The 23,620-nt window shown below is 65.4% G+C and overlaps 1 protein-coding gene across 1 annotated transcript; it reads right to left on the reverse strand.

Annotated features, from left to right (window-relative positions):
• Positions 1 to 2,962: 2,962 nt before the first annotated feature.
• TERT (telomerase reverse transcriptase) lies at positions 2,963 to 23,620 on the reverse strand. The gene is made up of 16 exons (XM_079915263.1): positions 23,047 to 23,620; positions 21,579 to 22,941; positions 17,556 to 17,751; positions 16,189 to 16,369; positions 15,152 to 15,331; positions 14,394 to 14,552; positions 11,687 to 11,782; positions 11,134 to 11,219; positions 10,285 to 10,398; positions 9,801 to 9,872; positions 7,928 to 8,116; positions 6,360 to 6,486; positions 5,660 to 5,721; positions 4,943 to 5,067; positions 4,039 to 4,176; positions 2,963 to 3,561 (listed from the first exon to the last, which is right to left on the reverse strand). The coding sequence occupies exons 1-16, from the start codon at positions 23,263 to 23,265 to the stop codon at positions 3,458 to 3,460; spliced, it is 3,411 nt and encodes a 1,136-aa protein (XP_079771389.1). The 5' UTR covers positions 23,266 to 23,620; the 3' UTR covers positions 2,963 to 3,457.

Below are 23,620 nucleotides of genomic sequence, written 5' to 3' on the forward strand. Positions count from 1 at the left end.
CCAAAGTGAGTCCTAAGCCGCACGGGGAGCCCGGGGCCCGCACGGGGCCCGCTCCGAGCCACGCTCCGTGACTCGGGGCCCCTTCCTCCATCAAAAAGCCAACACAGCCGCGAGTCTTCTTCAGCCGCCCTCCTCCATGTTCAGGGACCCTGGGCTTCCAGTGGGTCCGCCCAGGGGATCCGGGATCACGTCCCGGCTTCAGGTTAGCTGATTAGTCACAAACTCCACCTGCACCTGTAACGCCCCTTTGCCACGTCCAGTGACGTGGATTCTGGGGTTAGGGTGTGGCGTCTTTGGGGGTCATTATTCTCCCGCCAGCGCCTGGGGGACTCTGAGCTGCCAGGTCTGGGAAGCCCTCTGCTCTACAGCGAGCTTCACAGCTGAGCGTCCCGTGGCTGGGCGCCAGCACACACCAGGGCTATGGCGGTGAGGGGAGCAGAGCCGTGGGGCTCAGGGCCCCCGGGCATCGTCTGTGCCCTGCTTTCACTCCTGCCCCTCGTGCCTTTCACATCTTGGCTTCTGTGCACACATCTGGGGGCATGTGAGTCAGAGGCTCCTTCACCTGCAGTTCAGACCTAGGGAAGCCCAAGAAACTAGATGTTTTTTCTTTGCTTCTCAGCATTTTATTATTTTCATGTTTCACCCTGAGGAGACTCGGTAGTCTGCGTGGTGATTTAAAAAAATAGATAAATCAGAGTGAGGTCTTACTCGGTTGCGCCTGACCAGAGCACACGCCCTTCCCAAGGGTTTTACGCTTTAGTAAAATACAAGTGACCTTGAGTAAAACTGCGACAAAATGCATGTAGCAGACAAGGTTCTAGAGGCGTGGAGAAGGCAGAAAACAGCATGACTGACCTGTTTCTGGAAATGCCAGAAACAGGTCCAGGGGTGCTGGGAGCCTGTGGTGGCCGGTGGCGGGTCAGTGGGGTGCAGCTGTGGGGGCCAGGTCACCTCCCCCTGCATGGGGAGCTCTCTGCTTTGGGCAGCAGGTCAGTCCTTCCCAGCAGGGGCACCGCCAGGCCGGCAGCAGGTGGGTGGGGTCAGTCCCGCACTGATTACTCATGATGCGCTTGCGGACTTGGGTCCATCATAAACGCTCGGTCACTCGGACGCTGCAGCAGTGGCAGTGAACGGGCAACAGCCATAAACCCCGGCAGGCGGCCTGCACTCACGCTCAGCTGACCTGGGCTGCGTTAGCACCGAGCCCGTCCAAGGTACGCTTGACGGCACCTGCCACATCACGTGGACCCATCAGGGCCATCCTGGAAGGAAGCTTGGGAACTGCTCAAGGTCATCAAAACGCCGCTTTCCAGCCTCCGTGTCGTCCCCGGGCACAGGGCAGAGAGCCGGCCCCCAGGTCACCCCCTGAGCTGCCCCTCCTGCTGTGAGCCCCACGGGGCTCTGAAGGGCGCAGCCTCAGTGCAGACAGAGCAGGGCAGGCCCGGGCGCTGGCTTCTCCAGGTGGAGGCGCCTCACGGGGACCTGAGGCCGGCTGGACGCGGAGGCGGGGACGCTGACGGGCTGCTGCGAGGGGGGCCCGCTCTCACACAAGCCCCCCGGCACCTCAGATCCTCTTGGCGTCGGCCGAGCCGTGTCCCTGCAGCCTCACCCTTACCCACCTCCTGAGCCCTGACCCTGACGCTGGACCTAGCCAGCCTGTCAGCTCCACCCCGGGGGGGTCACGGCATGGAAGACAGCCCCCAGACCAGCCTCCAACTTCCCTGCCCCCAGCAGCACCAATACCACCTGGAAATAGTTCGATTCACATTCCCAGACCTGCTGGGCCGGAAACGTGTGTGTGGGGGTGGCATCTGTGTGGTCCACCCCCCAGGGGATCACGGAGGCAGCACCTGTGTGGTCTACCCCCCCCAGGGGACCAGGGGTGGCATCTGTGTGGTTCAGCCCCACACCAGGGAGCCCAGGTTGAAATCTGCCCCTTGCCTCCAAGCCCCCGGGCTCCCTGGACAAGCTCTGGGGCACTTGGCCATGGCCGGTCAGGGGCTGACCACCGCTCTCCCCGGGTCCTCCACACGGCCCCCCGAGGCACAACCCTTGACCTTGAGCAGAGCCCCATAGGCCCCGGCAGTGCAGGGAGGCCCCCGTGCATGAGGAAGACTCCCGTAGAGACCTTACCCTCGGGGACCCGAGCAGCTCGCCCCTGAAGATCCCCCACTTCCGGGAGGCCCCGTTCCCAGGCCTATCGTGCTCGTCCCCAGGCGCTGTGCCCGAGTCCGGCTAAGCGGATGTGACAGCACGTGACCAAAGGAGCCCCACAGCGGTCAGCACGCAGGCCACCCAGATGACAGGGGGGGCAGACGGGGTGGACAGCCAGGGACTGCCTGCCTGCGCACGCCCACCTGCCCAGGTCCAGCACGCGGGGACAGGTGAGGAGACAAGCACTCTGGGGGAGGGATGGCGCTGGACTGGGACCCCCGTGCCCACTCCACAGAGCCCTCGGGAAGGAGGGAATCCCACGGTCCACTGAGAAGGTAACGGGCAGAGGAGACGCATGCTCAGGAGGAATCCCGATGTCCTGGACCTCAGACCTTTCTTGTCTGTCCTCTCCCACGTGTCCACAGAGCTTGGCCAGAGCTGGCTGCAGCAGTGGGGGGGTGCTGGGCCGGGCCCCATGGGAGCATCCTCTCTGAGCCACCCGCCCCTCCCTCCACATCCCCCCCACCAGGAAGCCCCCTCCAGGCCGAGAACCCACATGGCTCTCGCACCCCAACAGGTGCACGTGTTTGTAATTACAGAACACAGACCTCACCAGTACGCGTTTTAATACAAACTCAGAGAACAGTCGTAAGCTGTGAAACCCATCAGCAAAGGCTCCTTTCACTGGGGTGACAGGGCGGGGGGCAGGAGGGGGTGCAGGAGTGCAATCAGGACGACCTGGGCCGTGTGCTGAGAGGGGACCAGCGGGGAGGGCCCAGAGATGGGGGCGCGGGCGGGTGCCGGGCGTAAGGACAGGCGGGGTCGGAAGCAGGGGCGGGGCCGGCTGGAACCGGGCCTCAAACAGCTGACCGGGCCCTTGGCTTCTGGGGAAGGCGCCACGGGGCGTGAACCGCGGATGCAGCCGGCAGAGGCACCCGGGGCAGGCTCTGCTCCCGAGGTGGGTGTGAACGGCTGGGCTGGGCACTGACTGCACAGGTCGGCAGGAAGGAGCCCACGCCCACCACTCAGCCCCACGTGCCGCCCCGTGCCCTCGCTCCAGACCGGGGCAGCCCCCGCAGCGAGGGGAAGGGGGCGACAAAGGGCCCCCCAGCCCCGTCCAGACGCCTGCCGCCCGATGCCCGGCTCTCCCACCTGCCGCTTCCCGGTGGTCAGCGGCTGGAGAACGGACCCCGTCACGGGAAGGCCACGGCGCGCGGGCCCTGCTTCCCTGAGGACCTGGGGGCTGCCCCCTCCCACCGGGCTCCGGAGCCCAGCCCAGCCCAGTCTGTGAGCAGGGCTGCCGTCAGTCCAAGATGGTCTTAAAGTCTGCGGTCAGGGCCGGGTCGGCTGCTGCCTCCAGGGCGGCCAGAGTGGCCCTCGGGAGCCGCCGGCACAGTCGGGCTCTGGCTACAAGGCAGCGACTGAAGTCAGGCCACCAACCCCCCACCTACGCCCCGGAGAAACCAGAGACCGCCCTTCCCCGGGGCCCGCAGGCACTTACACTGCCAAGCACCCTGCGTGCAGGCGGGATTGGGGTGGGCACCTCAGGAGGGGGAAGCACCCCACCCCTGCCGGGGGCACGGGGACTGTCCGGCAGAGGCCCGAGGGGGATCTGGGTCGGGGGTGCGAGGAAGGACACGCAGGTGGGGGCTGCAGGGGAGACGGAGGACGAGGACCCGGGGCGGGGTGGAGAGGCGGCGAGACCCGGGTGGTCATGCCAGGCCCCTGGACGAGGGAGGGGGCCTGTAACCCTCGGGGCACCCGCACCCTCACCTGGGGGCTCTGAGACCCGCCCACCTGCCCCTCAGACACGGAGGGGCCCGAGCACCGGAGGGCAGGGCCCGCACCTCACGAAGGGGCGCCTGGCACTCCACCCGCGCCTACCTGTCCGCAGCGCCCCCAGGAGACAGCTGTAGGTGACGCGGTGACGAGCTAGCTTGAGTAGAAAGGCGTGCAGGCAGAGCCACTGCGCGGCCTCGGAAGGAAACGGGCCGGAGGCGCCCTTGGCCCCCAGTGACATCCCTGGGGGACACGAGGAGAGGCTGAGGCTCGCTGGCCCCGCCGCAGCGTTCCTCCCTGGGGATACCAGGGGCCCCAGACGGCGCCCTCCTGCCGGGGTCCCTCCAGGCCGATGGCATGAGTGAGGTCTTGGGGGCGGCTGGGGGGAGACTGGCCACTTCATTTCAGGGGCCACCCGACACGAGCACCAAGGAATTCTGAAAACTGAGACGTTTTCTTCAACTTCTCCAAGAAACCTCCACAAACAGACGTGACGAAGAGCAAAGTCTGTTACACCCAGGACCTCAGAGACACGCACGGCCTGAACCTCAGACAGATCGGGAACGCCCAGGACGAGGCCGGAGGTGCAGACACAGGGGCTGCAGTGCGAGCGTTCAGGTGGGGACGCCCCCGAGGAGGCCGGGCCAAGGAGCGGTGAAGCCAAAGCCGTCGGGCGCGCGGCTGCCGTGGGTGCCCCTCGCTGAGGTGGGCAGGGGTGGCCCGGGGCCTCCTGCGGACCCTGGCCTGGACTGACGCAAGCGCCCAGAGCCCCAGGGGAGGAGGGCCACCAGCTGGCCCCCGAGCACCACGTCACTCTCCAGTCACGTGGCAGAGGGCGGCGAGCTGCTAGCAGGTTAAAGGCGCCCCGACGCCCCATCTCCGCCGTGGCTGCCGGAGAGGCAGGTGCTGCAGTGGCTGCGGGACACGGGGGACCCGGGACGGGCACAGGACGGAGCGTGTGGGCGTGACCCCGATGCCCGCCAGCCATGCCCTGGTCGCCTGTGCACACCTGCGTTCCTGGCTCTCAGGAGGGCGTGGCAGCGGGACGAGGTGTCAGAGATGACCCGGAGGAAAAACGAGGGGTTCCTCCCGACTGGCTGATTAAACGGGAGCTGCAGCACACACGCGTGGAACCTGGGGATGTCAGCTCTGTCAGGGCCCAGCCTCCCCAGGCTGCCTGGGGCAGGGCTCCCTGGAGACCACGGGCGGCAAGCCTGGCTCTGGGTCCCCGAGGCCAGCCGGCGCGGTGAGTGAAGGACGGGGTCCGCCTCCCCAAGGTGGACAAGAGCGGACTCCACGATCACCTGCCCGGCCCTGGTTCTTGGAGGGGGACCGCAGAGCCACCCGAGGGCAGGGAACGTTCCGGAAGGGGCTGGAATGATCGGGAGCCGCATCCCGCCGTCCCTTCCGGGGGCGCCTGAGTGTTCGGGACCACACACGCCTCCTGTGCACTGACTGGCCCTCTGCTCGCCTACCCGCCCCTGCCCCGTGGCCACCCTCCTCCCGCCAGCCCCTCCCGCCGCGGGGACTCGGGCCGCCCCGGCCGCTCGGGCCTCCCAGCACCATCTGGTGCCCGGGAGCAGCGCCTCCAGAGCTGCCACGGGCTCCGCAGAGAGGCGGTTCCGCCGCGGAGACGCACCCGCTGCTTCCTCACGGACCCGGGGGCAGCGCGCTCCCCGGGGCGGGGCCGTCGCCTCCCTCGCGGAGCAGCCACCCGTGGACCCACCTGTAGGCCTGCAGCAGGAATATCTTGTAAACATTTGTGAAAACTGTCTCAAGACTGTTCACCTGGAGTCATAAGAAAAAGCAATGTTGGCGATACCTCTGGTGTTTGAGTTTGTCTTTTGCTTTATTGCCCCATCAAACGGAACGAAAAAAAGGACCATCTCAGTAAGAATCCATCAGTCTCTCCCGTGAAACCCGCCAGGTCCTCACTGGGGCCCCTCCGCAGCTGCGGTGGAGGCAGGCCTGCGGGAAGGACAAGGGGGAGAGCCCAGCCCGGCTGGACGACGGCCTGGGCCCCGCGGCCCCAGCGCTGAGGCCACAGCGGTCCTGGGCCCTACGGCCTGTGAGGAGGGGCCCGGGAGAGGACGGCGGGGCAGCCACGCGGCAGGGTGAGGGCCGGGGGCCCTGGACACACACACGCACACTCACCCACACAGTGCACACCTGCACACACAGGCACAGGCACGCATACCCACACACTACACGCCTGCACATACTCGCAGGCACACTCGTTCACACACACGTGAACCTGAGAGCGCACACGTATGTGATGCCTGATGCGCCCCCACACGCGTGCATGCGCCCGCACGCGGGAACAGACACACGCGCCCCCCAGGATCTGCGCCGCGCGCGCAGACCTTCCGGTGGCGTCGGCTGCCCTCCGCTCTGCAGCCCCAGCCGCCCACGGGCAACCCGCGCACCTGCAGGTCCAGGAAGAGCCCTTGGCACTTCAGCCGCAAGACCGCCGAGAGTTTGCGACGCATGTTCCTCCCAGGCTTGAAGCCCTGGTTGAAGGTGAGGCTCGCTCTGATCGAGGTCCCGGCGTAACTGCGAGACAGCGTGGGGTTCGTGGAAACACGTGTGTCCACTTCACACTCTGACCGCCACACACGTCCAGCCCATCAGCTGCGCTGGGCCGGAATGGGCGCCAGTCCCCCAAACGGTCACAGCTTCACGGGGAGCCAGACAACCTGGTGGACAGTTCATGACTGACCGGTGTGGTCGGTGCCCGGACACGAGAGGGGGCGGCGGGAGCAGCAGACGGACGCGTGGAACCGCGCGTGGAAAGCGTCTGCACTTGCGTCTTCCCGGGAGCACCCCAGAAAGAGGACCAAGTGCAGCCCTGAGGGCTCCAGCAGAACCGCGTTACCAGCGCAGGACGGGGCACGCCCATCCACCACCGTCTTGACACCTGCGCTTTTTATTCATGAGAAAGCACAGGTTCCTGTGTCCACGTGCATCGCGAGTCTCTGTGCGCAAAGCCTGAGGTTGGGCTGTGTGCTCTCAGGCTCAGTGTGGGGGAGGTGGGGGGACGGGCTCTCAGGGGCCGAACTGCATCCCCCACACTCACAGGCTGAAGCCCCGACCCCCGAGACCGTCTGGGGATAAGGCCTTTAAGACGGTGATTAAGGCAAAATGGAATCATAAAGGTGGGGCTCTAATCCCATGGGACTGGTGCCCCAAGAGGAGACACCGAGGGGCTGAACACAGAGGGTGACCGTGTGGGGCCTTGGGGAGCAGATGCGTCCACATGCACTCACAGGAGAGGCCCCAGGAGAAACTGGCCTGCGACAGCTGGACCTCAGCTTCCAGCCTCCAGGACCGAGAGAAAGGAAAGGTCCGTGGTGTTTTTTGCGGCAGCCTGAGCTGACCGAGGCAGGGACCCAAGACTCTGTGTACAGAGCAGGCCACACGCACGGCAGCCCTGCTCCCCGACGGGCCAGAGGTGACCACGAATCCTGGTGCCCTGAGACCACAGGGACCCTTGTCTGGCAGGTCCTGGAAGCTCTGGTTCAGTTCCACACGCTTCCCGGCGGAACACGCTGTGTCCCCGAGTCTGCCACGCGATTTCCTTTTATCAAAAACGCCCAGAAGGTACTTCCCTGGTGGTCCAGTGGTAAAGAATCTGCCTTTCAATGCAGGGGACGCAGGTTCGATCCCTGGTTGGGGAACTAAGATCCCACATGCTGCGGGGCAACTAAGCCCGTGCGCCGCAACTACTGAGCTCGCGCGCCTCGACGAGAGAGCCCGCGTGCCGCAAACTACGGAGCCCACGTGCCCCGGAGCCCGTACGCCACAACTAGAGAGAGAAAAACTCGCACACCACAACTAGAGAAGCGTGCACGCCGCAACGAAAGATCCCGCATGCTGCAACCAAAAGTGCCCAGAAAACGGCTCCCCCAGAGAGTCCATCCCCTAGTGCCCGCCGCTGGCCTCTGCCCCCCTGCCACGCGGGGGGACGCACAGAGCTGCGCGGCGCAGCGCTCACCTGGAGTGGTCACAGCGCACCTCCAGGGTGCGGGTGTCCAGCAGTAAACCACACCAGGGGAACAGGCAGTGCGCCGGCAGCTGCAGGGGGGCCGCGCCGCCCAGGCCACCGTCCTCCACGGGGAAGTTCACCACCGTCTTCTGCAGGTTCGCCAGGCAGCCATACTCGGGCACGCCGCGGACCAGGGCCCTGCAGCAGGGGGGCACGTCAGCCACCGGGCAGAGGGCACGCCACCCGCGGGTCTCGGAGGCATAGGTCAGCGTCACCTAACAGCCCGGCGAGGCGGGCGGGGACTGGAGGGCTGGGACCATGAGCCCGCGAGGAAGGCCGGACACAGCCCTGCTCTGGCCTCCAGGCTTCTGCGCAAACAAGTACCAACGATTAGAGGCCGGGGTGGACAGGCCAGCAAGGGCAGAGGCAGGCAGCGGGGAAGGGGAGCACGGAAGGCCCAAGAGCCAGTCCTGAAGGACGAGCACACGCCGGGATGGCCCTCCAGGTAAGACAGGTGGGCGACTGAGCTGACGGGTCGGCTGGGACCCGGGAGACACGGGGCTCGGAGGGCAGGCAGAGTCCAAGGGATGGGTCCTCTCTGTGACGGCCAGCCGATGTGTCCACCTGGCGAGGCTGCGGTCCCCAGGTGTGCACACTCGAGTCTGCGTTAAGACCAGGGGATCTGTAGGTGGGGCTGACACCTGCAACCAGCCGGCTTTCAAAGGAGGACACTTCCCAGAGTGGGGCGGGCTCACCCATCGGGGAAGGGCCCTGAGAGCCAAACAGGGGTGTCCTGACTGCGGGGGTCGCCCACTGACTGCAGCCCCAGCACCTGCCCTTCCTGCCACCCGCCCCCGGGTTTCAAACCTGCCCAGCCAGCCCCACCATCACGCGAGCCAGCTCCTTTGCAGCAAGTCTCCTGGACGTGTGCCTGTCTGCTGCGCCCCCTGGTGGGGCCCTACGGACACGCTCAGAGCTACCTCCCTGCCCAGCCCAACGACCACAGAGCAGCGCCGCTCCCAGAACTTCCCATGACAGAGGCGACGACCTCTGCGCTGTCCCTTCTGGTGGCCACTGGACACGTGTGGCCACTGAGCTCTCCAACTGTGGCCAGTGCCCATGCGACCCGCGTGCAACACGGTTTACATTTGCAGTGTCCTGTGCCGGGGCCACCATAGGGAGCCCCAGAGCATCACGGCGGGCGGACCCTACAGGCTTCACGCTGGGGTGCCCGCAGGCAGACGCGGGATCCGTGGCCGCTGTCCAGGTGGGTTTCTCCAAAGGCAGCCCAGCGACCAAAGTGTCAGGCTCGGGGACGGCTTGAGGGCTCAGTTTTGAACTTTCTCCTCCCTTGGAAAACCACGCTTTGAAACAAGCCCCCAGACTCCCGGGATGGATGGGGCACCGTGGCCGCAGCCCGAAGGGTCCCAGGTGCCGGGTTTGCTTTGGGCACCAAACCCATGCGATCCCCACGCCTGGTAACCCCTCCTCCTTGACACGTCTGAATTCCCCGCTCTCGCAGACGCTCTCCGCGGGGAAGCCACAGGTGAGCCGTGCAGGCCTTCCCTCTTCCGTCCCCCGTGGTGCGGAGCGCACAGCCTCTGCTCCGTCCACCACAGCGCATCATGGGCGCAGAACCTCCAAGGAGCCTCTGCAGACCCAGCCCTGCTGCCCGAGCTCCTGCGGTGGCACCAGCGTCCTGACGGCCACGCCAGCGACAGGAGGAAGTGACGGCACTCTGGGCTCTCAGAGCCGCGGGACCACGCCGCGTGACACTCCCCACAGATGTGACGTGTAGGGAGCACGGACGTTCGCACACAGGTCCCACCGTCGTATGTGGGCCAAAACGCGCCTGCAGAGACACACGCGTGGGGGCCCTTACCTGAGGAAGGCTTTGGCTCGTGGCAGGTGAGGGGTGACCAGCAGGAAGTCGTCCACGAAGCGCAGGAGAACCCTGGACACGGATTGACCCCGAGATGAGGGGGACCCTGAACGCACTGCTTTACGCCCACAGGCAGCGTCCTCCCACAGGAGCCAACGCTGAAACATTTAATGTCTGTGTTCCCGTGGACACGGATAAAGCGACCTTCTCCACAGAATCGAACCAAAGACTCTGGCTTCTGTGGGATTCGGCTCCAGCTACGGATGCCGAGCAGGGGCCCTGCAGTCGGGCCGGAAGCACACGAGCTTGGCGCTGGTCCGAAGCCCCGGCCACACAGAAGGCCACGTTTCCTCCCCACTTGAGGCCTGCTGACCACCTCCTGTGCGCCATTACGAGAAGAAAGGGTGAGGCCCGGCCTACATCCAGGACCAAAAATACGAACAGGCCCCAAGCAAGGCAACGCCCGCCCACAGAGGGTCCGTACCCGTCCCGCTGGATTCCGGGGAAGAGCTCGTTCTCCATGTCTCCGTAGCAGAAGCTGCAGAGCAGGGTGGACAGGATGGAGCCCTGGGGGACCCCCTGACACTGGACGTAGGACCTGGGGGGCAGGACGCGGTTAGAAGGTGGGCCAGCCACGGTGGGCCTCCTGCTTACGTCGTAAACACACGCACAGACGTGGAGCACAGACACACATGCACACGCGTGCCCACGCCGCACCCGCCTGGGGGACATGAATCAAGATTTATCCCGCTCCCGTGCCACGAAGGTCACAGCGGGTGGCGGTGCCCCTGGGGAGGAGCCAGGGGCCACAGGCGTGGCCTTTCCGGCGGAGAACGTCCTCTTCCCCCCCGGTGCCATTTACACGCGCGTGCAGACGTGCTCCCTTTGGCAAAATTCGCCCCGTTGTGCAGTCGGCACGTGTGCCTCCCCAGGGTGTACGTGTTTTTTTATATTTTAACGTGATTATCTTTCAGCAAGCGCTGTAATTACTGAGAATGTAATGATAATGAAAATACACCCTTTAACTAGAAAGCTTCCTGAGCGTGGCCCACGGTTAACGACCTCCGAGAAGGCCCCGCGGTCCAGGCTGACCTCTAACGGCCGTGGCCGTGAGCCCGGAGCCTCCGGGGCCACTGCTCTCCTCGGTCGCACACGGGGTCCCGCTCAGGCACTCGCCCAGGCCGGTTTGGCTCCGCACGCGTTGAAAAAGTTATCTGCCGGCTCCTGAACGCAAGGACTTCCCACAGCCGTGGGAGCCTTGCTCTGTCACCCGGCGCACGGCCGCAGTGCCTGTCCGCGGCCGGTAAGGGGGAGCCGCGGGGTCCGGACTCACCTGCCTCCGATCCTGACCACGTGGTTGTGGACCAGGCGTAGGAAGAGCTTGAAGAGGCTGCCGCCGGCCTCGTTCAGGGAGCAGCTCTGCGAAGGCAGGCGGGCGTTCACCAGCGTGGATGCCGCCCTGGGCCAGCCGGACGGCTCGCGGTGGGGGCCCCGGACCCAAAGGAAGGCGTCTGGTGTCTGGGAGCCTCACATCGTGGCAGGGTCGCCCCGAGACTATCGTGCACAAGGCACGGGGACCGCGAGGGCCGACCCGCTGCTGGCAAACCTGGCTTTGGGACACTCTGCTCACACGAGGCAACAGGTCGCTCGATGGGTAGCTCGAGGCGGGTCTACAGGGCAAGCCCTTTCTTGTCCTCCTAGAGGGAGGGGGCTCGCCTTCGGGTGACCTCGAGGCCAAACTGCGAGCGAAGATGTACGGCAAATCTCAGAAGAGCCGCGGGCAGGCGGCAGAGGGTGCGTGAGGCCCAGAAGAGGGAAAATGCGGCCAAAGGTGGGTGCAAGTCTCTGCCAGCCACAGAGGGTGTGCACGGCTGCCCCGGACTGACCTGCTCGATGACCACGGCGTCCCTCAGTGAGCCCGCTGCCTGCAGGCGCTCCACGAACTGTCTCATGTAAGGCTGGAGGTCCGTGAAGGTGGACACCTGCTGGCCGGGAAGGCGGGGTGAGGCGAGCGGACGCCCCCCCTCCCCAAGCCCCGATAGCAAGGGCACACTCAGAACGCGGAACAGAGCCTGGGAGGCCCCGCCCTGCAGCTTCTGTGGTGCCCCTGCCGTGGCCGCTGCGACCAGGGATGAGATGCAGAGCACGGCCGCCTGGGGATGCTGGGGAGGCGGGATGCAGGCGGGCTGGGGTCTCAGTCCTCGGGGTGCATCCCACCTGCACCCCGACTCCTCCCCAAGGCCTGCATCCACCGTGGGAGGTGGAGCCCGAGCAGAAAGTGGGGGCTCTGAGGCTGAAGATGCTGGGGTTCAGAGCCACGAAGTAGCTGGGACTGAGGGGCAGTTCCCGGGGGAGGGGCTGCAGAGAAAACACCCTGAGCAGCAGGCGCCCCTGGAGCCACGCCGAGTGGGGCTGAGGGAGCCCAGCCCCTCCGAGGGGACCACATTGGGGAAGGGCCGAGTGAGGGAGACCAGGCACCACTGTCTAGAATGGACCCGGCTCCACCGCTGCCAGGAAAACACCCCCCACTCCGGAGAAAAGCTCGCAAAACCCTTGTGTTAAAAGCCCTATTTACAGAGTGTGGCACGCCGGGAAAAAATCCCAGAAGCCATAGAATAGGCCTGTGTGACCAAAACCACCCACAAACCAGCAGAAACAGACACGACAGAAACCTGCCTGCAGGCAAGCTGGCATCACTCAAGATAACACTGCTAACAAAACAAAGACGGAGGATGTAACCAGAGCCCTGGAATCTGTGAGCAAATTCACACGGATTTCTAACACTGAAAAACAGCCTGGCTAAAATTAAAAATTTCATAAATGGGTTTAAAATCAGAGACAGAAAAGAGCAGGTGAGTGAACCAGAAGACAGGTCTATAAACGCGCAGATTCCAGCAGAGACGGAACATGTTAAAGCAGCAGCGCAAGAATTAACTCAGAACAGACCCTGGACTGAACGCCGGCTCTAGCGAGAAACATTCCAAAGGAGCATCAGGGTCAGGCAGCCGGGCAGGCGCGCCGCTCGAGCACAACACGGCTTCAGCCCCGCCCCGCGGATACGCTGGACCCCTCAAAACGAAAGCGTCTGTTCGTGGAGACTCCACTTGCAAAAGAAAAGGCGAGACAGGCGAGAAGGCGCCTGGGAGCCCACAGCTGCCCAAGGACTTGTCCCCAGAGCGTGGGAAGGTCCCCTAAGATGGATGACCAAGGAGACAGCCTGCAGCACCGGGGAGATGGGATGGGCACCCCACGAGAGGACACAACCACGTGGCCAGTACACAAGGTGCCCAGAACCGGATCTCCCCAGACCGAGTCCCACAGACAGGACCGCGCTGCCCCACCGGGCGGCTGCAGCCCTGGTCCCTCGGTACCGCCAATACCGCCGCCAGGGCCGCCTGCAGCCGCGCTGGAACCTCTTGGGCAACATCTCCTAAAACTACACAAGCCTGGAATCCGCCCACGGCAACGAGGACTTTGTTTTCCAAACGGCACATCCTGGAGATGCTGGCAGCGGCCTCACTCACGTCCAAAGAGGAACCGGCAAACGCCCACCCAGCGGAAGGCGAAACCTCACCGCGCACGTTGACCGCGGACGGAACACGGAGACGCTGCTCTGGGCGGCTGGACCCCAGACGCGGCGGAAACCGGACAGGAGGGCAGAGTTTCCCTGATTTCACATTACAGAGTTAGAGACAAGCGAGCATGTCGCCGTGCTCGGGGTAGGAGAGGTGCCCCCGGGGGCGGGAGGGAGTCCCGCGGGCGCTGCTGTTCTGGGCCGTGAAGCGGAGAAGACGTCATCCCTGTCCACAAACCCAAGATCCTGCGTCGCACACTCAGGACTCGCAAACCATGCTCACCAGCGCCTTGTGCTGGGGTCTTCACATGGCGCCTTTTCCAAGAACTTCTGGGGGAATTCCGCCCCCCCCCCCACGCCTCCAGTACACACGCTGTTTCGGCCGGGGTGGGGTGGGGAGGTGGTCCAAAAGCCTTCCCGACAAGCGCTAGGAAACCCCCCACCTGATGGCCTCGGGCTCAACTGAATGCCCTTGTCCCCTCCCAGCCCTGCCTGGGCCGGAGGCCCCAGGTGGCTGCGGCGAGGGGCTGCCCTTCCACCCTCAACCCACTGCGCCCACACGGACAGCAGCGCGGCCCAGGAGTCCCGGGCGAGGCGCCCTGTGGCACCTCCCCGCCCATGGAGCACACGCGGCCCTGCTGCGTGGCCGCTGGGACACCACGGAAACACGCGTGGCTCTGCTGCCACCAGGGTCCCTCTTCTCTGATCAGCCCGCTGTGTAGTCGGGGCCCTGCGGCTGTGAAGGGGCAGCGGGAGGACAGTAACCGACGGGAACACCAAGAGTGAAGATGACGACCGCGCGTGCGCATGCGCGGGGGGTGGGGAGGAGGGCCTGCTGCGCATGCCCACGCCCACGCCCACGCCCACGCCCACCACCACTACCACTACCACCACCACCACCACCATGGCGCATGCCCCTCCCGCAGACCGCGCCTCCCGCAGACCACGCCCCCCACCACCCAATGCACGCCTCCCGCAGAGCGCTCCCCAGCACCGAACACACCCCAGGTGGGGCTTACGTGTCTCTTGAAGGACTTCCGCACGTGTCCGCGGGCAGTCCTCTGGACCACGGCATACTGGCGCACGCAGTACGAGTTCTCATGAGGCCGGATCACGTTGGCTATCACCTCCGCCAGCCTGTCCTGGGGGAGCGCGTCGTACGCCCCCGCCACGTCCACCTACATGGGAACCGAAGTGCCTGAGGACGCGCTCACTTGGGCCCCGAGTTCCCGGTCCCTCTGGTTCTGACCTGCGGTCAGCAAACCCTGGGGTGAATCGTACACCAGGGGACTGGGGAGACCCTGGCCCCCCCACACTGTCTCGTCCCCGCCCCCCACGCCCGCCCCCCACGGGGCTCTCGCTGATACCCACTTCCCCCGGACTCTAAGCACCCTCGGGGCGGGTCTTCGCCCCTCTCTCTGAGCTGCAAGCTGATGACCAGGGGACCAGGGCACCCGGCGCTGGGGTGTGAGCAGGTGTCTCCTTCCCTGAAGGAGCTCCCGTGGAGCTGGGGTGCAGTCACGGAGTCCACTCCACAGGGGAAGGCACAAAGCCTCGGCCCCGGGGAGCCAGACACCCCCAAATGGAGATGGGGTTCCCTGCCCTCCCGCGCACAGAAGAATCTGTGGGATGTGGACGCGGCTCCACCAAGGGGTGACTCGTTCTGGCAAACACGGACTGCAAAAGGCTGGCCACTCCCCACACCGGCGGGGGCCTGAGGCGAGGGGTCACCCGCAGGGCCGGTGCCCTTGGTGGGGGGCGGGAATCGGGCGCCCACCTTGACGAAGTAGAGAGGGGCCACCGGGCCCCGGGCCCGCAGGGGCAGCACGAAGGCCTGCCAGGCCCTGTAAATGTCGTCCATGCCCAGCACGGAGGCCCCCAGAAGGCCGGGGCGCCTCAGCCGCTCGTAGTTTAGCACGGCGAACAGGGTCTTGACCTGGGAGGTGAGATGCTGGACCTGCAGGCCCAGCCCAGGACGACCAGTGTCACCAGAGGGGCCCCAGACCAAGGGGATGTGGGGTCAGACAGCCCCCGGGACGAGAGGCAGGCCCCCGCGCTGTGCCGCCGCCGCCGCCACCCCCGCCACCCCCGCCTCCCTCGGACCGCAGAAGGGCCAGATGGCTGCCCCCCCCACGCCCACCCCGGACCCCAGGGTCTCCCCAGGACCCGTCCTGGGGTCACGGACGCCACGTGTGGAAAAGGCAAGTAGCCACACCCTTGGTCCCCTCTACTTACCTGGTCCCCCCACCCAGCGAAGAGGGGTGCTGCCTCCTGGGGGGCCCCACCTCCTAGGGGACCCCAGCCCCACTGGGCGAGCACTTTGTCTTCGCTCATGGACCAAACCCCCATCAGCAGCGACAGCTTCTCTTTCTCACTAACGGTAGAATCACCCCCAAATCACCCCCAAATCCTACAGGGAGGCGCATGGAAGGGGTCAGAGCTGCTGTGAGGCAGAGGTGCCGTGGCGGGGGGAGCAGTCACGGGGGCTCACCATGGGGGTGAGGTCCTACGGGGGTCCTCGGGACCCTGGCAGGCTGGTGACAGCTAGCGTATGGTCCCTCTGCCCCGGAGAGCACACCGTGCCCACCCCCGGAGGATTGCAGGGGCCAGGGGCACAGAGGGTTCCCAGAGCCCATCCAGCACCTCACAGGACTGGCCTTCCCGGGAGCTCCTCCTCTGGGCCCGGGAACCCCCACCCACGGCACCCCACCATTCCACGGCCTCACTGGGGCTGCCAGCCCCCCGAGACCCTGACTACAACCACCAGGCCTGGGGTTCAAAGGCACTTTGCCTAAAAGCGGCACAAGCAGCGACCTTCCTGTCTCTGTGCGACCTCCCGGCTCCCACGACGTCGCCCATGTTCACGATGGGCCGCAGCCCGCTGGGCTTGGGGACGAAGCGGAGCTTGGACATCGGCAGAGCCGGCCTGTCCTCCTGGAGTCGCCTGACATCTGCCTCGGATAGCTCGCGGAGCTGCACGCGCTCTAAGTGTTGTCTGAAACAGAGGTGCCCGTGGGAAGCCGGGGCGGGCAAGCATGGCAGCCGCCAGTGCCCGTGAAGTCGGCAGAACCCATGCCCAGCACCCCAGACTTGTGGCGTGGCCGAGCGTCAGCTGGAGGCCCCTCCTCGGCAGGGCCGGGACACCCAGTTCCCGGTGGACGGAGCCCCGGCTGGTGTAGGCCGGGACCCGTGGGCCAGAGAGCCCGCCCTCCTCTACACAGAACGGGCAGGGAGTGCTCGGCGCGGCCCCCGAGGAACAGAAATGTCTCCCCATGGGCCTACTAGCTCCTTGTTACCTGTGACCTTCAGCCTTTACCCCAAAACCACCCACAGGGAGGGCCTGGGTGGCCCCTGCCTCCTGGCCGCTGGGCTGAGGATGCTCCCTGGGCTGGTGGCCCCAGGGGTGAAGCGTGGTTCCAAGCACAGCCCCTCATGGGATTCAAACACCCACCAGGCAGGGGTCGGGCCCCACGGGCCCCACAAGGACAGCCTAAACGGCCGCTTTGGGTCACATGGCATGAAATACTTAAATGGGGCGCCTTCGCTCAAGACCACGGTCAAGACATCCAGAGCCTCCCCCCACCAGACACAGGAGGACACGGGCCCCAGCACGTGCGCCCAGGGACCCCGGCCCGGCTCCCTCCACAGACGTCCTAACGCAGGGCACGGCTCTGGCGCAGATGCTGAGCTCTCTGACACTGGGAGCCTCGGCCAGGCCCAGCCCGTGTCTTTCGGGCTGTCACCCCATCCATCCTGGCTGGTCCCAATCCAGCTGACACCTGCCCAGTCTTTCCAAATGGACATGAGACAGTCAGTGAGCAGTTGAGACAAATCTCATGGCCACCCCGCGGCCATCCAGCCCCCGGGAGGCCTGCTTCACGGCAACGCCTCTGCCCCAGACGCGCCCCACTGCACGGCGTCAAATAGGCGGGTCTGTCATCTGTGTCATCGTCTGTTCCGTGCGGATTAAACAGCTCCGGGCCCATGTGCCGGGGGAAGTAAGCGGCCCGCCCGTACTGTTTCAGTCCAGACAGACTCCTAGACCCCACAGGCCATCCAGCCCAAGCCCCCGGCTTTCGGGTAAGAAGGGGCTTGCAGGAGTCCGTGACGAGGGCGGGGTCCCTGAGGAGCTGGCCGAGGAGCCCTGGGCAGGGAGAGGCCGTGGTTCCCCATGGCCGTACCTGATGCCGACGCTCTGCAGCTGGCTCCAGACGCGCTTCCGGAAGAAGAAGAGCCGGTTCTTCTGGAACGTGGTCTCCGTGACATAGAAGAACGCCCTGAGCACCTCGACCACGTACGCACCCATCAGCCAGCACAGGAACCTGGCCAGGACGGCCTCGCGCAGACGGTGCTCGGCGGCCGGGACGCAGCGAGCCCCTGGGAGGAGAGAGGCCGGTGCTCACCCCGCGTGCTGCCTGAGCGGCCCCTCGGGCCTGGACGGCTGCACATGCGGCCCACGTGCCGTGACTCGGAGCCTCGGCAGAGGAGAACGCGGGTATCTCAGCAACGACGCTTCCCCCATTGCATGTTTAAGTGACGATGTTGGAGCACCGGGCTTTGATAGAAGACGTCTTTGAGTTAGTTTCACCTTTCCTTCTTTACTTTCTTATTGGGGCTACGGAAAATCTGAAATGTTGTATGTAGCTCACGTTAGGTTTCTACTGGGCGGCGGTGACGTGGAACGTCATCATCTGTCCCCTTTATACACAGGCTGGAGGAAGCAGAGACGGCTCTCCACACGGGCGACGTGCAGTTGAGGCTGGCGTGCATCGCCCCCGGGGGGCAAGAGCCAGAAACACCTGGGCCTTTCCAGGCTGAACACCGCGGGCAAGCAGACACGGCCACACACCAGGGACGCCCGACGCCGCGGGGCTCCGGACCCAGCCGCGGGCCAAGGTGAGCGCACTCCCCTGCGGTCATCTGCATTTTACTCTGTGCACTCGGAAACGTCTCCAGCAGAGGTGCATCTCGAGAGCTGTCACCAGGCTGCCAGGGGGGCCTCACTGCGGACAGAGCCAGGGCTTTACCACCCGTAAACGGCATGAAAGAAACACAGAGGAGAAGAAAGGGGCCCCAGAGGCAGGACAATGAACAGTGAGCAAGGAGAAGAGAAGGGGGATGAAGCTACATAAACATCGGCTGTAGAAGCGGTACCAGCAGCATCTAACTTGGGACACAACTGGGTTAGTGGAGGGAACAGCTCAAGTGTGATCTGGTTCGAACACGCAAGGCTCTTACACGGTTCCCAAGGTAACCAACCACCCAGAGAGCGTAAGTGGAGAATACAGAGCTAACACTGGAAGCAAACCCAACGCACGCACACCCACGTGAGAAAATGCACGTCAGGAAACGAGGAATAACAACGTGGAAGAGGGGGCCAAGGTGCAAGGTGAAAACTGCATCCACACTCGCCTATCATCACAGGAAATGAAAAAAAATCACTCCCGGTAAGTGGTAAAGACTGTCAGAATGGATTGAAAATAAACGGAAAACGTCAGCTCAGGGCTTCCCTGGTGGCGCAGCGGTTGAGAGTCTGCCTGCCGATGCGGGGGATGTGGGTCCGTGCCCCGGTCCGGGAAGATCCCACATGCCGCGGAGCAGCTGCGCCCGTGAGCCATGGCCGCTGAGCCTGCGCGTCCGGAGCCTGTGCTCCGCGATGGGAGAGGCCACAGCAGTGAGAGGCCCGCGTACCGCAAAAAAAAAAAAAAAAAAAAAAAGAAAAGTCAGCTCAGTGCTGTTGTTAAGACACTTAAACCACGAACAAGTTGAAGATAAAAACTAAATAATGAAAAACGACACAAGCAGGAAATACTAACCAATGGGAAGGCGGGTAAACGCACTTTATGGTAAAAAGAGCCACTAAACATTCATGGGGAAGATTAAGGCTAAAACGTGCCGGCGGCTCACAACCGGCGGGCAAGCAGGAAAGGACACGCCCACCCCCTGGGGCCGGGTACCCTCCGCGCCGCGGCATCCGGAAGGACACACGTTTTGCACGGCACCCGACGTGGTGGCCGCAGCACCAACCCCGCCTGCAAACACACGGGAACCACTCGTGCTAACGCCACACACGGGACCAAGCCGGTCTCCGGGGCTCCAGGCCACCGCGGTCCTGCGCACCCGCACGTGGCGGAGTCAGAAATCAACCGTAAAAGGCAATTGAAAACTGCCACACGTTCGGAAAATAAAACATAACCGTCCAAATAACTCCAAGATCAATGGAGCCATCACAGTAGAAACAGAAAACACCGAAAAGCGGCCGATCGAAACACGGGGCAGCTACTGCGGGGCTGGGGAAATGCACAGCCGGGGAGGGAGTCGGAGGGGCGGCAGGTGACTGAGGAGGAGAGAGGTGGGGAAATTAGGAGCGGCCGACACCCCGCTGAGACGTCAGAGCCACGTCTCAGGTCCATGGGGCTCAGGGGCGGGAGGGGGAACGCTCCCACCCGCAGCTCAGGAAAAGCAACCGTGGTCGGATGTAGGCGGACAGGATGGGCCACCCAGAAGCTAAGGCAGCGAGCAGGAATCCTTCTGGTGATGCCTCTAGTGACACGTGGCCCCAGATGTGGACAGCCCGGTTGTCCGGCCTCCGGGGCTGGGGATCAGGGAGCTGACAGGTATCAGTGGGCAGCATGGTAGGCACGACAATGGCCTCAACGGAGGCAGAGGAGGCTGGCGCTGTGGACGGAGTGCCTGGCCGGCACGGAGGAAGGGCAGCATTCCGGCAGGAGAGGGTGGAAGAGGCGACCTCGGAGAGCCGCAGCTCAGAGCAGCATTTATTCAGCCAGTGGGCAGAAGGCGTGGCCGAGGCCATGGAAAGGAGCAAATGACCAGGGGCATAGCTCAGGTGAGCAAGGGCCCAGTCGCCTGGGAAAACACCACCTCCTCAGTGCCTGCAGCTCGAGGGGCACAGGGACCCCATCTGAAATCGGGGCCAGAGCACAGAACTCAGAGCCTCCTTCCACAAAGCAGGCTGGGGCCCCACGAGCACAGAGGCGTCAGGTGAGGGCCTGGGCTCCCAAGCCCGCCTCCTGGAGACTCATCCACAGCGTCCCACGTGCAGGGAGCCGCTGGTCAGGGGGTGTAAAAGTCACGCAAGATGCAAAGTTTCTGGAGATCCGCTGTAGGACACCGAGCGTGCAGTGCGCAGTACTGTGCTGTCCACTTCAACGTTGTGTAAGAGGGCAGGTCTCATGTTACGTTCCCACAATTAAAAAAACATTTTTTTAAACCAAGTTGCTGAAGGTCACCCTGACTGTCCGCGTCACCTGCCCCGGGGTCTCTTGGGGAGCCAGAAAGGGTGTGCCCCGGCTGCACCTGAGGCTACCACAGCCGCGATCTTTGGGGCCCCCACCCCGGGGACTGTCACACGCATGGGGGAGGCGGGGGGCAAACCTGGCTCTCACAGACGACTTCCTTCTAGAAGTCAGGATCATCTCAGGAGCGTGGGGAGAGCAGGGAGGGTGCTGGGCCTTTCACTCCTGGCTCCGCCCTGCCAAGGAGGGTGCTGACCCAGGCGGGGCTGACAGTGGCTGGGCCGGAGGAAGCCCAACGTCAAACCCAGAACACCACAGTGGGAGGGACACGGCAGGCTCAGCTCCACAGAAAAAATCCTGCCGGCGCCCACAGTGGCTGCCCACTGCCCTGAGACAGCGGTCGGCGTCCTGATGCTCCCCTTTGACCCCTGGTGACGCTGGGGCCTTGGTCAAGGGCACGGTCTTTTCACTCCTCCCACCTGCCTGGCCCCGACCTAGCAGAGGCACAATTAGAACTCGCATCCGGATCCGCGTGGGGCTGACCAGATCCAGCGGGAACCGAGGAGCCGCACCTCCCAACCCCATAAGCGGGGTTCTGGGTCCAGCCCCCGTTTCTATCAGCGGAGCCACGCCAAGGCGATAAACCTTGACGTCAAAAAGGGTTCCGAATGACCCGCAGACACGCCCACGGGACCTCCTGTTGACCTCCGTCTGTTGGCGCAGCCCTAGACCACGTGTCCCGCCTGCTCACCGCCCCTCCCCATCGTCCAGAACCCGCCTGAGCCCATGAACGTCCGGAGATTTATGCGAACTGGATGGGGGGAGAGGGGGACAGAGGCAGAGAACCCGGAGGGAGCCACCCGACAGCCACCAAGAAGCCCCCTGCCCCCCGAGCGAGGTACGGAGGAGGCCCTGCCGCACTCGAGGTCCCGAGGGCGGGGTCCTCACCTGGGCTCCCGCGCAGCCAGGCGCAGTCCTGCACCTTCATCTTCCAGGTCAGCTCCTGCGGTGAGAGCTTGCCGTGCTTCCCCAGAGAGAGGAGCTTCTTCACATTCCTCAAGAAGCGGCGCTCGTTGTGCCGGGAGCCCCAGAGGCCTGCGGGCACCAGCCGGCGAAGGCAGGCCCGCAGGAGGCCGTACACCTGCCAGGGGCTGCTGTGCTGACGCAGCAGCTGGACCAGGCGGCGCGAGCCCGCGTCCCCCTCGGGGGTAGCGGCCGGCCTCTCCCCGGAGCGGGCGCCCACTCCAGGGCTCTCCTGATCGCCTGGCCCCGCCGGGGTGGTGGAGGCCGGCAGTGGGCAGTGCGCCCTGAGAAGGGCGCCGTAGGGGCACCGCACGTGGTTCTCAAGCAGCTCCCGAAACAGGGGCCTCATCCGCCAGTAGCGCGCGGGCAGGCGGCGCATCCTGCGCGGAACCCCTGGTGGCCGGGGCTTAGAGCCCAGAAAGATGGTCTCCACGAGTCTCTGGGCCCCCGCCAGGCTGGGAGGCAGGGAGCAGAGCAGGAAGGAGCGGCGCAGCCGTTCTTTGCTACCCGAGCAGTAGAGGAACTGCTTGGTCTCAGCCCACGTTCGGGGACCGGGCTCGCCCTGGGGATGTGACGGCCGCCAGGATGGGGAGCGAACACCCCCCTCGCCGCCCACCAGCGGGAAGGGGCGACGGGTCCTGGGCACGTTGCCCTCCTGAGACTTGGCTTCCGCGGCGGCTCTGGTAGGTGTCATCACGCGGGGATCGCTGTCGCTCCGCCCAGGCGCCCTGCCCAGGTGGGCCCCGAGCGCCTGCCCTTCGGTACCACGCTCGGGCTCCAGGCCATGCCTGGGCTTCTTGGCTGGAGGCGGACGGCCCCCCGCGCCGCCTCGACGCCGCCTCTTGCCCTTGGCCGGCAGCTCCCGGGGTCCCCCCGCCTCCCCGTCGCCGCCATTCCTGGCCTGGCGCGTGAGTCCGAGGCCAGTCCGGGTTCCGCCCGCGCGTCGCGTGGGCCGCGCCGCGGCGGCGGTGCAGAGGTCATAGAGCGGCGGCCCGCACACCTGGTAGGCGCAGCTGGGGGGCACCAGCAGGTAGAGTGCGCAGCGCGCCAGCAGGTGGGTGAGCACGTCATCGCCCACGCGGCGCAGCAGCAGCCCCCACGCGCCGCTGCCGCGCAGCGTGTCCGTCACCGTGTTGGGCAGGTAGCTGCGCACGCTGGTCGTGAAGGCCACGGGCGGCCCGCCGCGGGCCCCGTCCAGCAGCGCGAAGCCGAAGGCCAGCACGTTCCTCGCGCCGCGCTCACAGAGCCTCTGCACGACCCTGGCCACCAGCTCCTTCAGGCAGGACACCTGCGGGGCAGGGCTCCTGAGTCGCTGGGGACGCAGGTACGTCCTTCCCCACCCCCTCCACCACCACCGCGGCGAGCCCGACCGGAGTCCCCGGAGGCAGCCCACCTGGCGGAAGGACGGGGCGGCAGGAGGCGGCTGCGCATCCCAGGGCACGCACACCAGGCACTGGGCCACGAGCGCGCGAAAGGCCACCGGGTCCCCGCGCCGCACGAGCCGCCGGTCCTCGGGCCCCAGGCGCCGCACGAAGGTGGCCAGCGGCAGAACCTGCCGGTAGCGGTCCCGCAGCAGGGCGCGCACCGCCCGGCACCTGGGCGCGCGCGGCATCTTCGGAGCAAGGGGGGGTTCCGCGCGGAGGAAGGGGCGGGGTCGGGAGGAGGAAGGGGCGGGGTCGCGGGAGCCCCCGCAGCCCCGCCCTTAGTTCACCCTGCGGGCCGCGGGTGTGGCCCCAGAGGTGTTTGCGCCCAGGTGCCTCGAGGACCTGCTCCGACCGCGCAGCTGCTCCGCGCAGTGTCCCCACCCACACGCCGTGACCCCTCCCAGGGCGCAGGGGTCTTGCGAGGGTCGCACAGAGGAGAGGCTCTATGGTACCGAGGGAGGGGACCATAACGTGAGGTCCCTGGGGGACCTGGTGCATTCTGCGCCCCCGCGGAGCGGGTCCTTCTGGTGTGTTACTTTCTCA

Source organism: Stenella coeruleoalba (assembly GCF_951394435.1).
Source record: "Stenella coeruleoalba genome assembly, chromosome: 3".
NCBI lineage: Eukaryota > Metazoa > Chordata > Mammalia > Artiodactyla > Delphinidae > Stenella > Stenella coeruleoalba.